The following is a 21,916-nucleotide window of genomic DNA, read 5'->3' on the forward strand; positions in this document are numbered from 1 at the left end:
AAAAATTCAGTAGATTATTTTGTGAGATTAAACTATGTTGTTTTTTTCCCCCCATATGCTTGACAGCCCAACGAGGATTTTAGATAACTGTTGCTGAGCTTAATGGGCACATTTTACTGTATTCTAGCAGGAAAATGACAAAAGATTTCAGGATGAATGGAAGGCCCTGAGATCAAGTGATAGCAGGATTGATCGAGGAGAATATTTTTTGGGTCAACCTGCTGTACACTTCAGACATTAAACCAAGCTGAGTCTAAAACATACATCTCCTTTCTATTTACATATATTCTACCTATTTATTATATCTACATGTATGTATATAATAAAGAAGGACTTTGGTATACAGCTGCATGATGTAAAAATTTGATGGCTATTACAAAAATTTTTGGATTGCACTCAGTCTCCATGAAAAAAAACCAAACAAAAATCATAGGTGCTTCCTACATGCAGATAGCATCTACATGACAGGATACTTTCAAAGAGATCATAGGAAATTGTCAAAATATGGTTAGTATGTGCTATCAACTTTTATTTTGTCTGAAACAATATGCAATTGCACTTGCAGCCTGGAAAACCAATCAGATCCTGGCCTGCATCAAGAGAAGTGTGGCCAGCAGGTGAAGGGAGGTGATTCTCCCCCTCTACCCAGCTCTGGTGAGACACCACATAGAGTACTGCATCCAGTTCTGGAGCCCCTATTACAAGAGGGATACGGAGGTGTTGGAATGTGTCCAGAGAAGGGCCACAAGGATGATCAGAGGGCTGGAGCACCTCTCCTATGAGGACAGACTGAAAGAGTTGGGGCTGTTCAGTATGGAGAAAAGAAGGCTCTGAGGTGACCTTATTATGGCCTTCCAGTATCTGAAGGGGGCCTACAAGAAGGCTGGGGAGGGACTTCTCAGGATCTCAGGTAGTGAGAGTGGTGAAGCCCTGGAATGGGTTGTCCAGGGAGGTGGTTGAGGCCTTGTCCCTGGAGGTGTTTAAGCCCAGGCTGGATGAGGCTCTGGCCAGCCTGATCTAGTGTGGGGTGTCCCTGCCCATGGCAGGGGAATTGGAACTAGATGATCCTTGTGGTCCCTTCCAACCTTGACTGATACTATGATACTATGATATTACTATGAATATTTTCTTCAAAAAAAGATAAGGAAAATTGCTTTTCATAAAGAAAGAAAAAGTTTTATATTATACCGAGGGGTAAAAAAAATCAGCAACACATTTTAGTTCACAGTGTAAGGTCTGCATAGAAATTTTTAGATAATTAATATGTACAATGTAAGATTGGTCTCTTCTTCCAGGCAACCAGCACCAGAACAAGAGGACACAGTTTCATGCTGCACCAGGTGAAGTTTAGGCTCGAGGTAAGGAGAAAGTTCTTCACTGAGAAAGTTGTTAGGCATTGGAATGGGCTGCCCAGGGAGGTGGTGGGGTCACCATCCCTGGAGGTGTGGCACTTGGTGCCATGGTTTAGTCATGGGTCTGTGGTGACAGGTTGGATCTGATGATCTTTGAGGTCTCTTCCAACTTGGTGATTCTGTCATTCTTTGATAAAGCTAACCTACATCTATAATATTCTGTTCAATGTTAGAGCGATGGGCTTCTGAAAAAGATAATGTAAGCCAAACACTATTGCCGTGGTGGTATATGTCAACTGCAATGAATATGAAGCTAATTGTTGTATTTTCATGAATTATAATAAAAACAATAACCTGCAAGTCAGGATTTCCCTCGCTGCTGATAATAATCGGAACTAACGAGCTTCTAGCCAACAACAAACTGGTAGGCACATTTGTCTCGTGAATAAATTCTGCCTAATTAAACTTCATCGAGGAAGCTGGTACATATTTTATCAACTAAAACCAAAACCAAGGCCACAAAAGAAAAAGAAAGCCAACTTACAAAGAGGGGATATATCTGTGTTGACACTTCCTCCTTTAGGATTCATCTTCTGAGCTTGATTTGCAGGAATAGGCTTATATGATTGACCTGTGGCTCTGTACATGGCTTGAACCCAGAGTATTCTATCCTGCTCGTCATCACTGGCAAATATCACAGTATCACCTTCCTTTACAGCATTGAAAAACATTCGTCCACCCTGAAGACCTGGAGCAGGAAATGGGAAGGTAGTCTTAATAAATACAAGTTACTTTTAAATCACCATCAATGTTTATCACATTGTTGGATTTCCTCCATTTATGTGAATGTGGAGTGGTGTATTTTTAAGTATTTGTGACCCAGAAATACAATAAAATCTAGATCAAGTGGTAATATGTGGAAGTAACAAATTGGATGAATAAATACAGCAAAGTCACAGCAGAAAATATCTCCACAGTTCTATTTCCAATTAAATTCCCCTTTCTCCATGGCCTGTGCTACTTTGCATTTCTCTAGCACATAGTCCTCCTTGACATCATTTTCTTAGCTGAAATTCCCTGTAAACTTTAACTCTTCTTGAACAGAGACTGTTCAATGCCTCTTTATCAGTGTTGCTGCTCCTTCCTTGGTCTCTTTTTCTCATTCCAGTGTTTTCTTCTGAAAGTGCATAAACAGAACAGTATGTGATGATCAATGTGGCTGTGCCAGGGATACAGCATTGTTTTGGCTTTCCAAACACCTTCTGAACATTGTTTGCCTTCTCAGTCATTCTAAACATTAAGGCAACGTTTTCCAGAGATCAATCTTCAGTATCTTAGATGTCTCTAAATTCACACCCGTCCACAGCATAGGAAGAAGAGAATTGTTTTTCTCTACATACATGACTTTGATTTCCCTCTGACATTTTAATACCAACTTCTGCAGCTTTTTTCTAATATATCAAATTTATTTTTGATTACTCTGAGGAATCAAAACAACAAAAATATTGCACTTAAAATTCATGCAAAGTACCTGCGTGAGGAGCGGTATAATCCACAGTGTATCCTTCGAGCTGCATCAGTTCCTGAGGCTCAGATTTCTTTTCTCTGTAACTGCACATCGCAAATGTGTATTGGCTAACCTGAACAAGAAAGGACTTATTTGCTGAATTCCATTCCAGGATTGCATAACATATATACCATGGTTTAAATTAACATTCAGTTGTGCTGAAGAAATAACCCATATTTTCTTAATAGACATATTTACAGCGTACAGGTTTGCATTCTTTCCCCTTCCTGCCAAAAGGAAGAGGAATAATAAATAATAATAGTAATAAAAGAGTCGTAAACACATCTCTCATCCCTGTCCTGAAATACAATGTATTTAGAGTTGCCACTTTATGAAAAATTGAAAGGAAGCAAATTAGTTTCTGGTAAGGAAGATAATTGGTACTGTGTACTGACCAAACCGCTCAGCTTAGAAGAGAAGAGAAGAGAAGAGAAGAGAAGAGAAGAGAAGAGAAGAGAAGAGAAGAGAAGAGAAGAGAAGAGAAGAGAAGAAGAGAAGAGAAGAGAAGAGAAGAGAAGAGAAGAGAAGGAGAAGAGAAGAGAAGAGAAGAGAGAAAAGAGAAGAGAAGAGAAGAGAAGAGAAGAGAAGAGAAGAGAAGAGAAGAGAAGAGAAGAGAAGAGAAGAGAAGAGAAGAGAAGAGAAGAGAAGAGAAGAGAAGAGAAGAGAAGAGAAGAGAAAAGAGAAGAGAAGAGAAGAGAAGAGAAGAGAAGAGAAGAGAAGAGAAGAGAAGAGAAGAGAAGAGAAGAGAAGAGAAGAGAAGAGAAGAGAAGAGAGAAGAGAATTAATGAGGTTGGAAAAGACCTTTGAGATCATCGATCCAACCTATCATCCAACACCACCTAATCAACTAAACCATGCAACCAAGCACCCTATCAAGTCTCCTCCTGAACACCTCCAGAGATGGTGACTCCACCACCACCCCGGGCAGCCCATTCCAATGGGCAATCACTCTCTCTGTGTAGAATTTCTTCCTAACCTCCAGCCTAAACCTCCCCTGGCACAGCTTGAGACCATGTCTTCTTGTTCTGGTGCTGGTTGCCTGGGAGAACAGACCAACATCTGCCTGTCTACAACCTCCCTTCAAGTAGTTGTAGAGAGCAATAAGGTCACCCCTGAGTCTCCTCTTCTCCAGGCTAAGCAAACCCAGCTCCCTCAGTCTCTCCTCAGAGGGCTTGTGTTCCAAGCCCCTCACCAATTTTGTTGCCCTTCTCTGGACACGTTCCAGCAAGTCAACATCCTTCCTAAACTGAGGGGCCCAGAACTGGACACAGGACTCAAGGTGTGGCCTAACCAGTGCTGAGTCCAGGGGCACAGTGACTTCCCTGCTCCTGCTGACCACGCTGTTCCTGATACAGGCCAGGATGTCATTGGCCTTCTTGGCCACCTGGGCACACTGCTGGCTCATATTCAGGACTACTGTCAACCAGTACCCCCCAGGTCCCTACATGCCTGGCTGTCTCCAGCCATTCTGACCCCAGCCTGTAGCACTGCATGGGGTTGTTGTGGCCAATGTGTAGAACCTGGCACTTAGATGTGCTAAATCTCACGCCCTTGGACTTTGCCCATCTGTCCAGCCTGTCGAGGTCCCTCTGCAGAGCCTCTCTACCCTCTAACAGATCAACTCCTGCCCCCAGCTTGGTGTCATCTGCAAACTTACTGATGATGTACTGAATCCCCTCATCCAGATCATTGATAAAGATAATAAAGAGCATGGGGCCCAGCACTGATCCCTGGGGTACACCACGAGTAGTAGTAGTAGTTTCACTATGTGAAAAAAAGAAAAAGTCCTGTATTCCAAAAAGCTGGAAAGAAAGGACTTTCATGCAAAAAAGTACTGTTTGAATAAGAAGTGTCAAAATTATTATGCAGCTGGAAAGACAAACACACGGTCTGGCCAATTCTAGATAAAGATGATAAATACCAGAACCTTCAGTTTGATTTCATAGTCTAATTCCTGCATATTTTGCACCTGGTTGCTTGGCTTACTGGATATAGCACTGTGTAGGCTAAGCAGCTTGCAGCTGGCATGAACAACACTTCTCGTCAAATTAAACTATCAAAAATATAAGAAAGCAATAAGAAGAGAATCTGTCAGCATGTGGTTTAAGACTCCACAGAGAGAATAGAAAGTAATAAGGAGAGCTGAAGAAAAAGTGACTGAAAAGATAGAAAAAGGAATGCAAAAACTGGAAGAGGAAATTCAACCACTGAAACAAATGATGTTTCCAGTCTTAAGAGCTAGAAATTCTACCAAAAGAGACCAGAAGAGGGCTTGTGAACCTGTGAACACCTGACTTAAGGCAACAGAATATATGTGGGCCTTTGAAACTCGTATCTCCAAGGACAGTGGGATACCTGGCCTACTATATATATATACTATACAGTGTGTGTGTATACATATATAGTATATACTATATATATATATTACTCTATTATACTATACTATATAGTATATACATATTTTGAACTATAAATTGTTTCTTACATCTGTAAAATTATGCAAAGATCTAAGGACACACAATGAGCTTGTCTGGTAGATGATGGGCTGTCTTCATCTCAGTTGCTGACTGTTCAGCTAAGTGTTATCTAGGTTTCTTGCTTTGGCTACAGCTTCAGGAGTGATCCTTTTTGAAGTAAAATGTCATCTTCTGATTCCAGCTTCAATCATATATATTTGTGGTGCTGTACCTGTATGCCACTCCACTTCTAAGTCCAGTGACTTCAAGTGCTATTGACTTGGGGTAAAAGACTTGTATTTTTTGAAAATAAGAATGGAATGGAATGGAATGGAATGGAATGGAATGGAATGGAATGGAATGGAATGGAATGGAATGGAATGGAGTAGAATAGAAGAGAGAAGAGGAGAGGAGAATAGAGTAGAGTAGAGTAGAGTAGAGTAGAGTAGAGTAGAGTAGAGTAGAGTAGAGTAGAGTAGAGTAGAGTAGAGTAGAATAGAATAGAATAGAACAGAACAGAACAGAATCAACCAGGTTGGAAAAGACCTCAGAGATCAAGTCCATCCTATACAGGAGGTGTGATTATTATCTGCATAATGCTCTACAAATATTTCCTTATTTTTGAGTACTTGTTTTTTGAAACAGGATTATGCAGTGTGCTATGTGTCTGAAGTTTATGCTAACTGAACATCCTCTGCCACAGCACATGCAAGTATTTTTAAGTTGGCTGCACCAAGGAGGAAATGCTAAATAGAAAAACCCACAAAGAAACCAATCTAGCCCATCACTTTCAAAAATTCGGATTTTTCAGGCTAGAAGGGACTGTTACAATCAGCCAGCCTGTCCTCCAGCATGATGTACATAATGGAATTTCACCTCATTGTTTGTGCATGGAGCCCATAGTTCTGCTTTCATTTATAGCATGCAGCTTTGAAAATTATGCATTTTGGTTTAAAATTTTGAAGTTCTCCCTGGCTGGCAGGGCAGGGCTTGGCAGCTGGGGCCCAGACATCAGTAGGGCATCTGAAGGTGCTGGAGCAGCCACAGATGTCAGACAACTCCCTGGGAACAATCCAAGGCTGTAGGGAGGCTCAGCTCAGTGGGACACACTCCTGGGCAGGGCTTTGGCAAGCTGGATACCAGTTCTGCCATGGTACCATGGAGCCTTAGGAGGCTGAAATGGAGTCCCAGGCAAGGTGAAGAGGCCCTGGGGTGCTGGGCAGGGACGGTCAGGGTTGATGGTCCCCTCAGGGCATTGACACAGCCCCTGTCCTGAAGGGTCAAAACCCCCAAATATGTCCTAGTCCAGACACCTGCAAATATGCTAACCTGGACAGTTCCTGGGGTCCAGATGGCCAAGGTAAATGTATAACAGATGTGATTAACACTGTAAGCACCCATGGATGTGCAGTCCTGGACACTTCCTGGGGTCCAGATAAACATGTACCATGTGTAATTAACTTTATGACACAGCTGTGAACTGTGTGTGCCCCTGGCCATGTTTGGATATGCCCCATCCCATAGGTCCAGTTATGAGGGTTCTGTGTAACCAAAGGGCATTAATTGTCTTGGGACAGTATTTAAACCAGTCAAGAAGTCAGGCAACTTGCCTTGTCGTCACCCAGACAGCAACAAGATCCAAATGCTGCTGCAGTAGCAGCAGAAGAACCTGCTCCAGCAGACCAACAACTTCACCCAGGCCTTGCACCTGGACCAAGGCAGAAAGGGGAAAAACTCCAAGGGAACTGAATCTCAGAAACAGAGGAGCACATCACTAGTACCCGGCCAATCTGCCATGGAATCCCATTTGCGGGAAACCCACAGATCACAGCACCTGTATTTCCAATTTGAACTGCTGTATTGGAAAGGTTAGATCTGTGCTTCAGTCGTTTAACTGTCTTTACATGTGCAGTGTAAAACCCACAACCGAATAACTGAACCTGTGAACGTGAATACATTTTGTAAATAAGTTGTGGTGGTGGTGAAGATTCCACTGCCAGGAAATATTAATTATAAAATATATAAATATATCCAATTTCTATTACAGCCTCTAAGTCATGTCATGAGGTTCTAGGCCTAGAAGCAACATGCAGCTGACTGCCAGGTTATTTTATTCCATAAACAATAATTATTTGGTTTTCTTGCAGTGCCAGCTAGCAAAAATCAAATCTGTCTGCTCAGTCTACATGAGTAAAAACATTTTTATGTCAACAACTCTGTATAACCACTGTACAGCCATCAAAAAGGAAGCTAGCAGATATTAATTGCAAAAATGATTAATTTTTTCCCCAGGCATTCTATGTTTTTGAAGATAAGGCCGTGGAAGTTGTGAGCTATGTTTCTTCAATTTTAAACTTACCTCTGTAACAAAACAGATTTATAATGCTGTTGATTTTACCTTTTCACACATTTCAAATGTTTTCTCCAATTTTAAAGGAACAATTCCTTAAAAGATCTTAAAGTCACAACTTCATATTCTTGTTGAAACTGAGACATTTAAAAATCTTCCCACCAGAGAAACAAAACCCTCCAGAAAACACCGTTGGGGAAAAAACACCTCAACAAAACAATGAAATATAGGACTTGTCTTGTTTCTTTATGCTTGCAATCACTTAAACCCTTTTCCTTGAGGTTCTTGGTGACTACTATCAGTTATTATAGAATGAACTACCAGCACAAAATAAAATTACACTTTTAAATCATAGAATCACAGAATCACTAAGGTTGGAAGAGACCTCAAAGATCATCAAGTCCAACCTGTCACCCAAGACCACATGACTACTAAATCATGGCACCAAGTGCCACATCCAATCCCCTCTTGAACACCTCCAGGGATGGTGACTCCACCACATCCCTGGGCAGCCCATTCCAATGGCTAACAACTCTCTCAGTGAAGAACTTTCTCCTCACCTCCAGCATAAACTTCCCCTGGCACAGCTTGAGACTGTATCCTCTTGTTCTGGTGCTGGTTGCCTGGAAGAAGAGACCAAACCCCTCCTGGCTATGACCACATTTTAATTGTATTGTTAGTAGTTAATGTACTTGTAGGTATTTTTTCTTTAGAATTCAGCAAATTAGCATCAATACTTCATTGAATAACGGATACTCAAAAGTCAGTACCCTGTACAATACATTCTCAGGCAAAACTAGATTCAAGCCATCCTCTTAAATAGTAATTTTTGACAGAAGAAAAGGCAGTCTTCTTACTATAACTGCATTTACCTGAATTTAAAGTTTTTTTACAGAGGTCCAAACATCTGGCTAGTAGCTGTTCTCACTTTGTTACAAACTGGAAAACCAACAACCTGCATGCATGCATGACAGACAGATAGGCACAAAAATGTGGACATGACTTATAAGCAGTGTCACTAGGGGATGTCCCCATGGGGCAGAAAAGACACTTTCTAATGTGCTGTGAGGAACTGTTACTGCAAACCTGGAAGCTGACTCTGTGGTCCCTGCTACAGGGCATCACTGGGCAGCGCGCTGTGGGAGTCCAGCAGCAAGAATTAGCCTGCATGGTTGGCATGTTTAGAAAAAAAAAATATCCATGAAACAAATGACTGCCTTCCCCAACATCAGAGCAGAAGAAATTAAAATGACAGAAATGAATCTGCATTCAGATTACTGGAGAAAGATATTATCAGACAGTAAATGAAGTAAAAACACAGCATGTCCAGCTGAGGCATTCTCCAAACACATTGCATCCTGCCTTTTTCCAGTTTGAAGTAAAGAATCTTTTGGAGAGGTAACTGAATTATAAAATGAAGAGCTTAAAATGTTTAGACTTTAAACTTCCTGTAACCTAGTGGTTTCTGAGAGAACAGCTCAAACAACTTCTAATACATGTAGCAATAATGAAGGTGCATATTTCACACATCACACTCCTGAAAAGTCGACATTATTAATCTAATTTCACACCTTAGTTAAATTTGCAAAGCAAGTGTAAATCATACTGCTAGCCTCTGTCTTAGAACTCATTTTCATGGCCTTAATGTTTTACTAATGTAAGTTAAAAGGCTATAGAGGATGAATCCTCAATACATCAATAATAAATCAAAAGAACAGACTGATATGCCTTACTAAATTTCACACACATTGACTTCAGCTTCCCATTAGTGTATATATCATGGCTGGACTATATAAATGAATCAAAGCTGTCTGGACAGTAAATATTGATGTAAGATGGTAATTTTTATGTACCCTTATTGAACTGATAGGTACTTGAAAATTAAATAGATGTGTTAATGCCACCATATTTGGAAAACTGGTGTAATGTTCTCCTCCATTATTTCAATTTCAGCATAGAAAGAAGAAGAAAGTTAATTTTAACTTGGCTGGAAAAAACTGGTCTCCCAGGTGACTCCATATCACACACAGAGAAAGACTACATCACCTAAGAGCATATTTTAAAACTCAGATGACACCTCTAGCTTAGAGTAAGAGAAAAAGATCTTTTAAGATTTTTTTTAAATGTAAAGGAGGAGTGTTGAACAAATCCTAGTGGTTTTTTTCCACAACTTTACATTATTCTCCCTTTATATCCATGCCTTAATAGATAGCCTATACAGAGATCTTCCTAACCTTTAGAAATTGTAATAAAGTCACTAAACAACCCCATGCAGAGCTACAGGCTGGGGTTGGAGTGGATGGAGAGCTCCCAAATAGAAAGGGACCTGGGGGTGCTGATTGACAGATGCCTAAACACGAGCCAGCAGTGTGCCCAGGTGGCCAAGAAGCCCAATGGCATCCTGGCCTGCATCAAGAATAGTGTGGCCAGCAGAGGCAGGGAAGTCATTCCGCCCCTGTACAGGTTAGGCCACATCTTGAGTACTGTGTCCAGTTCTGGGCCCCTCAGTTCAAGAAGGACATTGAGACACTTGAACATGTACAGAGAAGGGCAACAAGGCTGGGGAGAGGCCTCGAGCATAAGCCCTACAAGGAGAGGCTGAGGGAGCTGGGCTTGTTTAGCCTGGAGAACAGGAGGCTCAGGGAGACCTTATTGCTGTTTACAACTACCTGAAAGGTGGTTGTAGCCAGGAGGGGTTTGGTCTCTTCTCCCAGGCAACCAGCACCAGAACAAGAGGACACAGTCTCAAGCTGCACCAGGGGAAGTTTAGGCTGGAGGTGAGGAGAAATTTCTTCCCTGAGAGAGTCGTTTGCCATTGGAATGTACTGCCCAGGGAGGTGGTGGATTCACCATCCCTGGAAGTGCTCAAGAGGGGATTGGACATGGCACTTGGTGCCATGGTTTAATCATGGGGTCTTAGGTGACAGGTTGGACTTGATGATCTTTAAGGTCTCTTCCAACCTTGGTGATTCTGTGATTCCGTGAAAAAGCCCTCTTCTTTTCACACAATCAGTGCACTATCCAGAAGATCCTGTTGAACCTTATGGCCATTACTCAATGATTATCAATATGCAAGCCCGTTCACATGGAAGCCCGGAAGAATGCTCTAGCAAGGCTAATATGCAAATACTCTCACCTTTTAATTTTCTTAAAAATCTTGGCTAGGATTAATTTTTTTTACATCTTTACAATTTTCCTCATTTAAGAGTAGGAGGAGACCAGATGAGTGTGACTGACAGAGTGGTAGATAAAGGAATCTAGCTTTCTGTAAGGTACTTTTAGAAGCCTTCCTTCTTAAAAAAGCCTCATTAACAGGCCTCATCCTTTGTATGACTCTTATGGAGGCTCACAATTTGACAGTCTGCTGCCAGCATAACAAAGGACACAAAGGAATAGTGTTCTCCGAACTGACTAAGAACAGCATCAATTTTGTAACTTCAATCTGAAGATAAAAAGAAACAGAAAATAATGATCTTTCCAAAGACATAGAAGTCATTGACCTCTCAGTTTTGGCCACTCAAAATCTACTTTTCTATTCCTGTTTTAGTGATCTCATGTTATTGTCACCATTCTCTAGCATGTGAAAATGCTTAAAGGCTTAAAGAAAACATTACGACGTTATCAGCCCATCACATGGGGCCACTTTTGTAGCAAAGCACAATTGCTACACTTTATTTTCTGTAACAACCACATAATTGTACTTAATATGCAGGGAAGAACAAAAATTAGCATTATTTTAAAAATATTTATGAACAAGTTCTTAATAGTAACTATTTTAGCTTTAATTTCAAAGGCAGGAAATTTTTGTTAGGGTAGAATAAATGAAATGGGAAGTGCAATCCACATTGTGAAGTATAACTGTTTCAAACTGAGCACTGCTAGGAAGCAGTCAGCACAACATTTCAAGGTTACAGGTTTGTTTAGCTATTTCTAAGTTTCAGTTGAAACACTGCTCAGAATAGAGACTCGTTTGTATGTATGCAAAATTCAGTATAAAACTCACTTCTGTTTACTTCATTTGTAAATTGAAAAAAACCTGCTCTGGATAGCTCTGTAACATAAGAAAGTTGGAGCAGTGCTACATATACTGCCGGAAGATACGGAGTGCTGCACTTTGGCCACAACAGCCCCATGCAGTGCTACAGGCTGGGGTCAAAGTGGCTGGAGAGCAGCCAGACAGAAAGGGACCTAGGGATGCTGATTAACAGTCGCCTAAACATAAGCCAGCAGTGTGCCCAGGTGGCCAAGAAGGCCAATGGCATCCTGGCCTGCATCAAGAATATTGTGGCCAGCAGGAGCAGGGAAGTCATTCTGTCCTGTACTCAGCACTGGTTAGGCCACACCTTGAGTCCTATGTCCAGTTCTGGGCCCCTCAATTTAAGAAGGACATTGAGACTCTTGAACATGTCCAGAGAAGGGCAATGAGGCTGGGGAGAGGCCTCGAGCACAAGCCCTATGAGGAGAGGCTGAGGGAGCTGGGATTGTTTAGCCTGAAGAAGAGGAGGCTCAGGGAAGACCTTATTGCTGTCTACAGCTATCTGAAGGGAGGTTGTAGCCAGGTGGGGGATGGTCTCCTTTCCCAGGCAACCAGCACCAGAAGAAGAGGACACAGGGGAAGTTTAGGCTTGAGGTGAGGAGAAAGTTCTTCCCTGAGAGAGTTGTTTGCCATTGGAATGTGCTGCCCAGGGAGGTGGTGGAGTCACCATCCCTGGAGGTGTTCAAGAGGCGACTGGACGTGGCACTTGGTGCCATGGTTTAGTAGTCATGAGGTGTTGGGTGACAGGTTGGACTCGATGATCTTTGAGATCTTTTCCAACCTTATTGATTCTATGATTGTATGATTTATTAATGGCTCCAAAAACCATGTGTAAGAAAGTTGAAAGTTCAAGACTCCTTTTTAATGAAACTTCATGGCAGTCTACTAACCTGGACAAGAACAAAGTAGCGTTTTTTCCACCGCTTCCAAACTTTCTGTCCTAGAGCATACAAATATCTGCAAAGGAAATAACAAAGGGAATATTTTTTCATTAATAACAAGCATGATATTAGGAGGACCCAATATAAATGAGTGTATTCATTTGCTCTACCTACTGAGCTGCTGCTTCTCTACTGTTACATACAGATGTTTTTTTCCTTCTATTTACTCAGACCACAAAAATGCAAAAATACATTCATTTTCTCTCAAAATAAAACACAGACAAACAAACAAACAAACAAAAAACAGGAACAAAAGACCACAAGTTTGAGAAGACTAACCTGGTTATCACTTCTATTTCACCAGTTGCATTAGAGAATATAATAAAGTAGAACACTTTTGATTATACAGAAATATTGAAGTTAAAGTCTCCAATACTACCCTCCCCACCCCCATTTTATTTCCACAGACTTGCTAGTGCTTCTCTAGTGTGTGAGAAGTTAAGCCACAGTGTCACTCTGGGAAAATGCTCAACTAAAAAAACGTTATCAGACACGCAAGATGAATCTGGTTGTTTTTTTTTTCCAGAGTAAACCAGAATCTAATTTCCCGAACAGAAGCACTTCACTGTAAAGACTCTCAGACTACAAAAAAACCTACTTGTCACCTTGACAACTTCTAGGCTTTGAACCAGAAAAAAATGTAATCAGGAGCATCAAACAGTAAGATGACAAAACCACAAATGTTGATACTGTTTGGTGGTAGAGGAAGCACCCTCATTACCCAAGAAGTTACAGAATGTTTTATGGCATTATAGCAACACTTTTTTGTCTGTAACTGTGGTTATGTTGCACAAAGACAGCAAGAAGAAAAGGATGAACTTGGGGATTGTAAGTAACAAGTAGTAAGTATCTCCTCCTTAAAACTTGACAGGAGAGCAAAGTATTACCTACTTCTGGCTAGACAGAGCATCTTGTACAAGCAGGTGGGTCAAAGACAGAATGAAGATCTAAATTGTACAGACCAATGAAAGCTGTATGCCCTTCACAGAGCACTCTCCAGAGGATGATGGCTCATATATTATGAAGAAGTTATAATAACAGATGGGAGATGGTTGGTTGAATGATTGGTAGATGGACAGGTGCCTTTGTGGTAGGAGGACAGGGTTTGCTGCCCTCAGTGTTCTGATCACTTCTGGGACTTTATTGCCTGGTGTTTTTTAACTTTGTTGAAAAACAGAGCAATGAAGCAACATCTTACGTGAAACAGGCAAACAAGACAGGGGCAAAATCTTTTTCTCTCACTACATCCTTTCCCACTTTAGGTATCACAAACGATAATTTTCTTCTAACATGAATGTTCAGTGTAATGCTTATTAATTGTGGTGGTTTGTCAGATGATGTAGTGGCTCCTTCCTTTCTATGACACCAATACCTCACCCTTCATCAGTTTGTACTACTGTACTGTGCTGAAGCCCTGCCTGGCTTGGTTACTCTGTTCTTTATTTGCATGAAAGGACGATGGGCTTTGTGTACACAATTACCCATTGATGGAACTTTCATTGCTATGCACTTCTTAGTTTCTCACACCTGTTACTATTATAACCTCAATAAAAAGAAAGGAGTAAGGGTTATGTCAGAAAGAGTATTTTTAAAATGGCCTGATAGGGTTTTTTTGTTAAACTTTATAATGTTTTGTAACTAAGGAAGCATTTACCTCAAGAGTGACTGGCCACATATTCCCCCCCAGTTTTGATTTTTGTATTTTTTTGAAGAGCCAGGTATGCTCCTCTGAATAAGGTTATTGACTTTTCCCAAAGCAAATTGCTATTGGCCCGTTAGACTCTAATATTGCCATCGGGTGGAGGAGGAATGACTCATGAATTTCATCCTGCCTTTAATATTAACAATCCTGATGGAGAAAAGTGAAATGGTTCACAGGTGGCCTTTGGAGTCTCTCAGTCCTAAGCCTGCCCTGTTCCTCACAGTGATTCTGCCACTGCATCCCTCAGAAAATATCCTGTAGGTTTCCCTGATCTATGTTGGAGGACAATAACCCCTTGGACTTTGAAGATCAACTGAGAACACAGTTCCTGACCACGTTCCCACTCTCTTGGCAGGTTTGCAAAAAATGTAAAAGAGCCGTAGACTACCAGGATTCTCCTTGCTTCAAATTAATCCTGCAGCGACTTTGCACTCTACCAGGAACACAGTTGAAAATGAGTAACCCAAACATAGAAACACCAGGTTTAGTGCATTCTTTTTCATTGCTATCTGAGCCTGATATATGAAGGTGCTTTTAAAATAAGAGATCTTAAAAGGACACTTGCTATCAGAGAAGAGGTTTGCTGGATTTGGAATGACTTTTCATGTAAAGTATGCCACAGAAGGTCCTGCAGAACTATGAAAAGTTAACACTAAATTCAAAATTATAAAATAAGAAAGCACATACAAAAAAAGTAATAAGAGCAACATGCCCTTTTTATTGCTCTTACAAATCACTTCTGACTAAGGTGTTAAATAAGATATTCCTTGGGCAACAAAGGAGTGGAACATTAACTAACCTTTAAATCCATTGGTCTTAGGTAAGATTAGGTAACAAAGAAAACAGCATTCAACACACAAAGCTGGGCTTTACTATAGAAGTGCAGTGCCGATTGTTACATGGCTTTATAAATGACTATAAAACCACAGTTATAATCTCATGGCATTAATCCCCCTTCCAGTGCCATCTGTAATGGGGACAGGTTTTTTCCTAATGTAGAAAGTTTCAGCCATTTGCAAGAGACATATCCTGTGCTTGTCTTAATTGTGCAAGCTCAAAAAAGATGAGAAGATTAATTCTTACTTGAGAGCCTAATATTTATTCTCAGAAGGAGCTAAATATCCTAGGCTCCTGGAATCCTCTTTGAACTTCTCTTTCCCATTTATTTTCTATTGAAAGAAGTGGGAAGGACCTAAGAACCTTGTTAAATTTAGACAGTAGTGGCTAGGTTTGGTAGAAACTGCAGCTGATGCCTAGAACGTGAAAAGTCTACAAAAGACAGCTTCCAGAATGAAATGACACTTGAGTTTCACAACTGGAGCAGAAAATTAATAGGTTATTAGATTCAGAAGGCAACCAAGTCTGGGAGCCAAGTTGAAGAGTGTTTTATTTTTAAGATGAGAAACTGCATCATTTTTCACATGTAAATGTCAGTACCACACAGCAGACTGGACCCCCATAATCACCAACTCACAGAGTTGCAGCTTGCTATTTCTCTGCCCACATGTGTATCTGTATTCCCCTACAAGCGCTGCTCACTCTCTCCATTGAAAATTATGTCCACAGGATGGATAGAGTTAATTGCTCAGACTATTATAAACATTCTCAGCAGCAATAGCAAACACACAACAGCCATTCCTTCAAACACTGTACCTTTCTTTAGGTAAAATATTCTGTGCAATACAAAGAAGAAACTGATAGTCAGAAGTAGTTAATTCCATATTTCTAAAAATTAACCAAGCCATTTGCTACAAATCTTCTCTCTCTATTATGGGTTCCAGAGTTGCAATAATCTAAAATAATTCCTGAATTATTACAGTTCAGCCACGTGCTGAGAAGGATACTGAAATAGTTCCTCTGTATCTGAGTACTGAAACAGTAATTAATTATTACTAAATAGATTTATTTTGACTTTTCTTTAAAACCATGTTTTGTAAGGGTGTCTAGCTAGCTGACTGACAAGAAGTCATGTCAGATTTGTTTTCGGATGTCCATGGAAACAGGGATAGATGGCAGACTTATGCAAAAATACTTGTTCATGTGCACATTAGAAAGCATACTTATGGTTAGTACGTGTATGATTGGTTGCCTCTTTGAGTCCTTTCATATTACATAATTTCCAGTAACTTAAGACCAATACACCTGCTTTTGTACAGCACACAGAAAATAGGAACTTGATCAAACGTCTTGATTCATTAAGTGCTAAGTGCTCAGTGTAAAGATTTTCTAACAGTTTTGCTGCTGTATGAAAACTCAGCCAAAAGTGTAAACCATGCAGTCACTTTCCTATGACTTTTGCTCTTGAAAACAGTTTTACTTTCTTCAATAGTATTTGATGCTCCTTTTGATCTGTTCACTCACTCCCAATCTGAAAAGTAAACATCTGTTTTTCTATGAAGTCACAGATTTACCTGATTGTACCTCACAATGCTCACCCTGTGGCAGAAAAAAATTAAACATTTAATATTTAAACTTCATTTTTCCTGGAAAACAAATAAAAGTACAGGAAATTACATTTCCAATACAAAGCACAGAAGCACCTGGATAAAAATGCTTTATGCATTATTTTATCTCTGTCAGCCTTTTTTCCCTCCAAAAATAGAACTAAACAACCATGTTCTTTAAAAAAAATCTGAGCATTACTATTCTAAATATATAGAGGTTGAATATTTTTCAAAGCATGTATGGTTTCACCTAAAACCATATTGCTAAATATTATAGTTCAGTTTCAATTACATGCTGGCATACGCAGGAAAGAAGATGGTAGCTTATTTGCTCTAAGTCCATGCTGCAAGAGTGCAGGGCTCTACTTTTTGATGAAAAAAAAATCAGCACTAATGAATAGCTGAAAAACATAATTGAGTGTGGAATACCAGAGCTATTCACTGCTGGAGAAATAAGAAAGGATTTACTACCTCTACAGAGATCATTTTTAGACTGGCCTTTTTATTCCAAGGAATGAAGCAATCTATCTACATCCTGAATGATAAATTCTCTACTTGTGAAAGGCTTCATTTATCACAAACAATGAAAAAAAATATGGAAAGAAGAATCAATAGATGTAGCAGTTTAGTCCAGCAAAGGCCTTTCTTAAAGAGAAACCTCAGTCAAGGTTGAAAGAGCAATTAATGCAGTCTCAAAAATCTGGGCCACTCTGATAGAGTTCGGTTAACATGTGGCAGAAGTAATCATCCACTTGTGAAAATGATTTTCAGTTCATTCTCAAACACCTTTCAGACACTCATGATCCCATTTAACTGACAACAATACAGGCTATCTGTGGGCATCATTGCATTTGCTGCGAGAGCCAATGGGGACCAACTGCCCACAGGCACTTTCAGTCATCCCTGGGTGCTTGCATAAAAGGAATCTTCCTTGCACTGCATTCCTTCTTTTATTTAACCCCGCAAGATTAAGCCACTTTTTTGTCTTCAGTTGAGGACAAGAGAGAAAACTGATTCAAGACAACAATATGACCTGGGTCATAAGAAACCTAGCTGTAAACATTCTTGGATTCATTTTAGTACTTTCTGTGCTCTTGAGAAAGAGAACTAAATAAGCTGTCAACAGATGGAATGAAAAAAAAAATATTAGCTAAACATCTACTGTAAATATGCATGCCAAGGATAAAGAAATGGTGAAGAATGTCAAGTAATACAAACACCACAGGCACAGAAAACAGTTCAATCTATTCCAGTGTGCAAGGTACTCAGAATATGAATTGGAAAACATAATGGTTTTTTCTTCCCCCTAGACAACTTTTCACTTACAGTATAAATGGTTATTAGTGTGTTGAAAGGTCAGATATCCCTAGATTATTTAACAGTGATATCTTACTGCACTACAGAGTGCTTCAATATTTGTGAATATGCATGCCAGTACTTAGGAAACCTGTGAAGTAACTGCAATGGCAACTTGAGAATTATTAATCCAATTTATGTCATATAATGAAACCTACTTGGTATGTAAAGTGGGAGTGTTTGTCAAGACAGAAACACATCCTTTAGCCTTGAGAGAATTCCAAGCAAGAAAAGAATCCTTCAGACGTAACATGAATTCAGAAAGTGCTCTGATTCCAATGTAATCTAATTGTAATGCAAACAGGTAATCTATCACAACTGTGAAACAGCTGGTGCTGAAGAGCAGACATCCACTCTTTCTGACGCTTTTTGATGCAGCTTACTTTGAACTACCACTACACTGAATACATGGACCAAATAGCTACCAGAGGTTGCAGTATACATGAGTGCATTCCTGGAGTTCATCTCTTTGTTTAATTTAATCTAAAAGGATAACAGTCTGTGAAAACAAACTATTCAGTAAAGTGAAACAAAGCACTGTAAGCAGGAGCAACTAAGAGATTGTCTTCAAAACTGAAAATCTGATTTGAAATTCTAATGATGTAGTAGAACCAGTTCCAACTGCATTGCCTTCCCTTTAGCATCTTGCCTGTGGAAACAGTTCTTCACATTGCCAGACCTCAGATCAACTCAGAAGCATCCAGGCATCCATCCTGGACATCTCTCCATGTCAGTGCAAGCACATGACGCTGCAATTAGAAAAACTGGTGACCCTTTTCCCAGGGTGGCTGTGATACTATTTTTGATCTAGAAAATCTAAATGGTTGAGGACTTGTTAATATGGAAAATCATAGTATCAGTCAGGGTTGGAAGGGACCACAAGGATCATCTAGTTCCAACCACCCTGCCATGGGCAGGGACACCCCACACTAGATCAGGCTGGCCAGAGCCTCGTCCAGCTTGGTCTTAAACACCTCCAGGGACGGCACCCAAACCACCTCCCTGGACAACCCATTCCACTCTCATGTTGAACAACTTCCTCCTCACATCCAGCCTGAATCTCCCCACCTCCAGCTTCATTCCATTCCCCCTAGTCCTATCACTACCTGAGATCCTGAGAAGTCCCTCCCCAGCCTTCTTGTAGGCCCCCTTCAGATACTGGAAGGCCACAATTAGGTCTTCTTGGAGCCTTCTCTTCTCCAGACTGAACAGCCCCAACTCCTTCAGTCTGTCCTCAAAATCTGCTCAAAAATCTGCTTTCCTTTCTAGGTCATACACTGCCACTGATGGAATCATTCAAAATACCCTGCTCACTTGATCACATTGATCTAGGCATGAGGAAATATATTACACCTGATATCCTTATTTGTGATTTGAAACTCCGTCTAGAAATTACGATAATGGATGAGCCTAGTATTTTCCCTCAGTTTATGCACACAGAAGATGGTCATTCAAAATGTTGTGATGTTTTAAAACTTTTTTTAAATTCTTGACAGCTGGATTTTTTTTTTAAAATGCCTAAAATAATTAAATTAAAATCACTATTTTAAAACCTCACAAAGCTTTGAAACAGATCAGTTTAACAAGGCCTAACTCACCTATCATTATTTTCTTAATATGAATGATGCTCAACACTTCAGTGCTTTAAAAACTTCAGATAATTGCTCCACACAACATGCCCTGTGAGAGAAGTCAGCATTATTACATTAGCTTCTGTGGAAGAGAAACCAAAGCAGAGCAAGAACTGTTATTGCTCTCTACAACTACCTGAAGGGAGGTTGTAGTCAGGAGGGGGTTGATCTCTTCTCCCAGGCAACCAGCACCAGAACAAGAGGACACAGTCTCAAGCTGCACCAGGGGAAGTTTAGGCTGGAGGTGAGGAGAAAGTTCTTCACAGGGAGAGTTGTTAGCCATTGGAATGGGCTGCCCAGGGAGGTGGTGGAGTCACCATCCCTGGAGGTGCTCAAGAGGGGATTGAGTGTGGCACTTGCTGCCATGGTTTAGTAGTCATGAGGTGTTGGGTGACAGGTTGGACTTGTTGATCTTTGAGGTCTCTTCCAACCTTATTGATTCTATGAGTCTAAGAAACATTCAGGAAAGCCTCACACCAGCCAGAATAGAATGGAATGGAATGGAATGGAATGGAATGGAATGGAATGGAATGGAATGGAATGGAATGGAATGGAATAGAATAGAATAGAATAGAATAGAATAGAATAGAATAGAATAGAATAGAATAGAATAGAATAGACCAGACCAGGTTGGAAGAGACTTTTGAGATCATCGAGTCCAACCTATCATCCAACACTATATAATCAACTTAACCATGGCACCAAGCACCCCATTAAGTCTCTTCCTAAACACCTCCAGTGATGGTGACTCCACCACATCCCCGGGCAGCACTCTTTCTATGAAGAATTTCTTCCTAACATCCAACCTAAACCTCCCCTGGTGCAGCCTGAGACTGTGTCCCCTTGTTCTGGTGCTGGTTGCCTGGGAGAAGAGACCAACATCCGCCTGTTTACAACCTCCCTTCAGGTAAGTTGTAGAGAGCAAGAAGGTCTCCCCTGAGCTGCCTCTTCTCCAGGCTAAGCAACCCCTGCTCCCTCAGCCTCTCCTCATAGGGCTTGTGCTCCAAATCATCTTCCAGACACTGCATTTCAGAAGCCTGTAAAGTCATTTATCCTTTTTACTCCATATGTCAACACATGGAAATTGTTCATGAATTAAAAAAAAAAAAAAAATCCAAAGAAACCCATCAAATTAAAAACATTTATCTTTGCAACTCCACTCTGCCACTTTCTGTGACCACATTTCCCCTGTACTTTGTATGGATCCAGTGTAAACTCTCAGGGGCATATTTCACCTTCAGAGCTTTGCAAATTACCCTTTGGAAATGTCATTCTGTCTCCACTGGCTCTAGCAGATCCCTACAGTGCCGAGACTCCAAACTTAGGCATTGCAGTTACTTACCTAAAACCAGATGAAATGAAGGAGGCCTGCCTTACCTAAGCATCATGAAAAGACATTTGCAGAAAATGTTTATTTGGCTTTGTCTGGTGAAAGTACTCATTCTAAAGAACAATTCAGAATAACACACATCAATTTTTTTTTTGTTTTCAAGTCACAGAATCACAGAATTGTCAGGATTGGAAGGGACCTCAAGGATCATTTAGTTCAACTCCCCTACCAGTGCTATGAGGTAAAGCTTCTGTGGATGCAGTGACTGAACTTAGCTGATAATGAACAAAGACTATTCTGACTGTAAAGATTTCAAAATCCATGGCACACTTGGTAGGAAAAAAACCTTTATTTTTAGTTATGCTACTACAGAGCAGTGCAGGATGAAAAGTGATAGAGTGCAACTTAGGCAACATTGGGGAAAATGCAGTTACCTTCACACACAATCTTTGAGACAGCAGTCTCCTTATGTTGCAGAAATAGAAAGCTTTTTATTGAGGACTATGTTATTTTCTTCTGGAATAAAATTTTGATACTGCATGCTCTCATACATTGGAAAATGCCCTTTTACTGTACCAGACTTGATGTAAACACTGAACCAATGATTGCCACCTTTCTCTCCCAACATAGAACAACAGAAAAACACATGGTGGTGCCTATGTCAGAGGTGCAGACTGTCTCCACTGCATCTCTAAGCACCCTCAAGGAACATAGGAACAGTGCCAAACATTAATTTTGATTCTCACTTAGC

At 40.4% G+C, this 21,916-nt stretch overlaps 1 protein-coding gene across 11 annotated transcripts in view; it reads right to left on the minus strand.

Moving 5' to 3' along the window:
• The window catches only part of CADPS2 (calcium dependent secretion activator 2), a 368,843-nt gene that overhangs the window by 125,215 nt on the left and 221,712 nt on the right, over positions 1 to 21,916 (minus strand). For all 11 annotated transcript variants that reach the window (XM_068165287.1, XM_068165334.1, XM_068165325.1 and 8 more), the window contains 3 exons: positions 12,652 to 12,718; positions 2,884 to 2,992; positions 1,897 to 2,100 (listed from right to left, as the gene is read on the minus strand). In XM_068165287.1, the coding sequence (XP_068021388.1) occupies positions 1,897 to 2,100; positions 2,884 to 2,992; positions 12,652 to 12,718 (380 nt within the window). The remainder of the gene's footprint in view (positions 1 to 1,896; positions 2,101 to 2,883; positions 2,993 to 12,651; positions 12,719 to 21,916) is intronic.

This window comes from Melanerpes formicivorus, unplaced genomic scaffold (genome assembly GCF_026170545.1).
Source record: "Melanerpes formicivorus ecotype bairdi unplaced genomic scaffold, bMelFor1.0.p_v2 SCAF_3, whole genome shotgun sequence".
NCBI classification, from domain to species: Eukaryota; Metazoa; Chordata; class Aves; order Piciformes; family Picidae; genus Melanerpes; species Melanerpes formicivorus.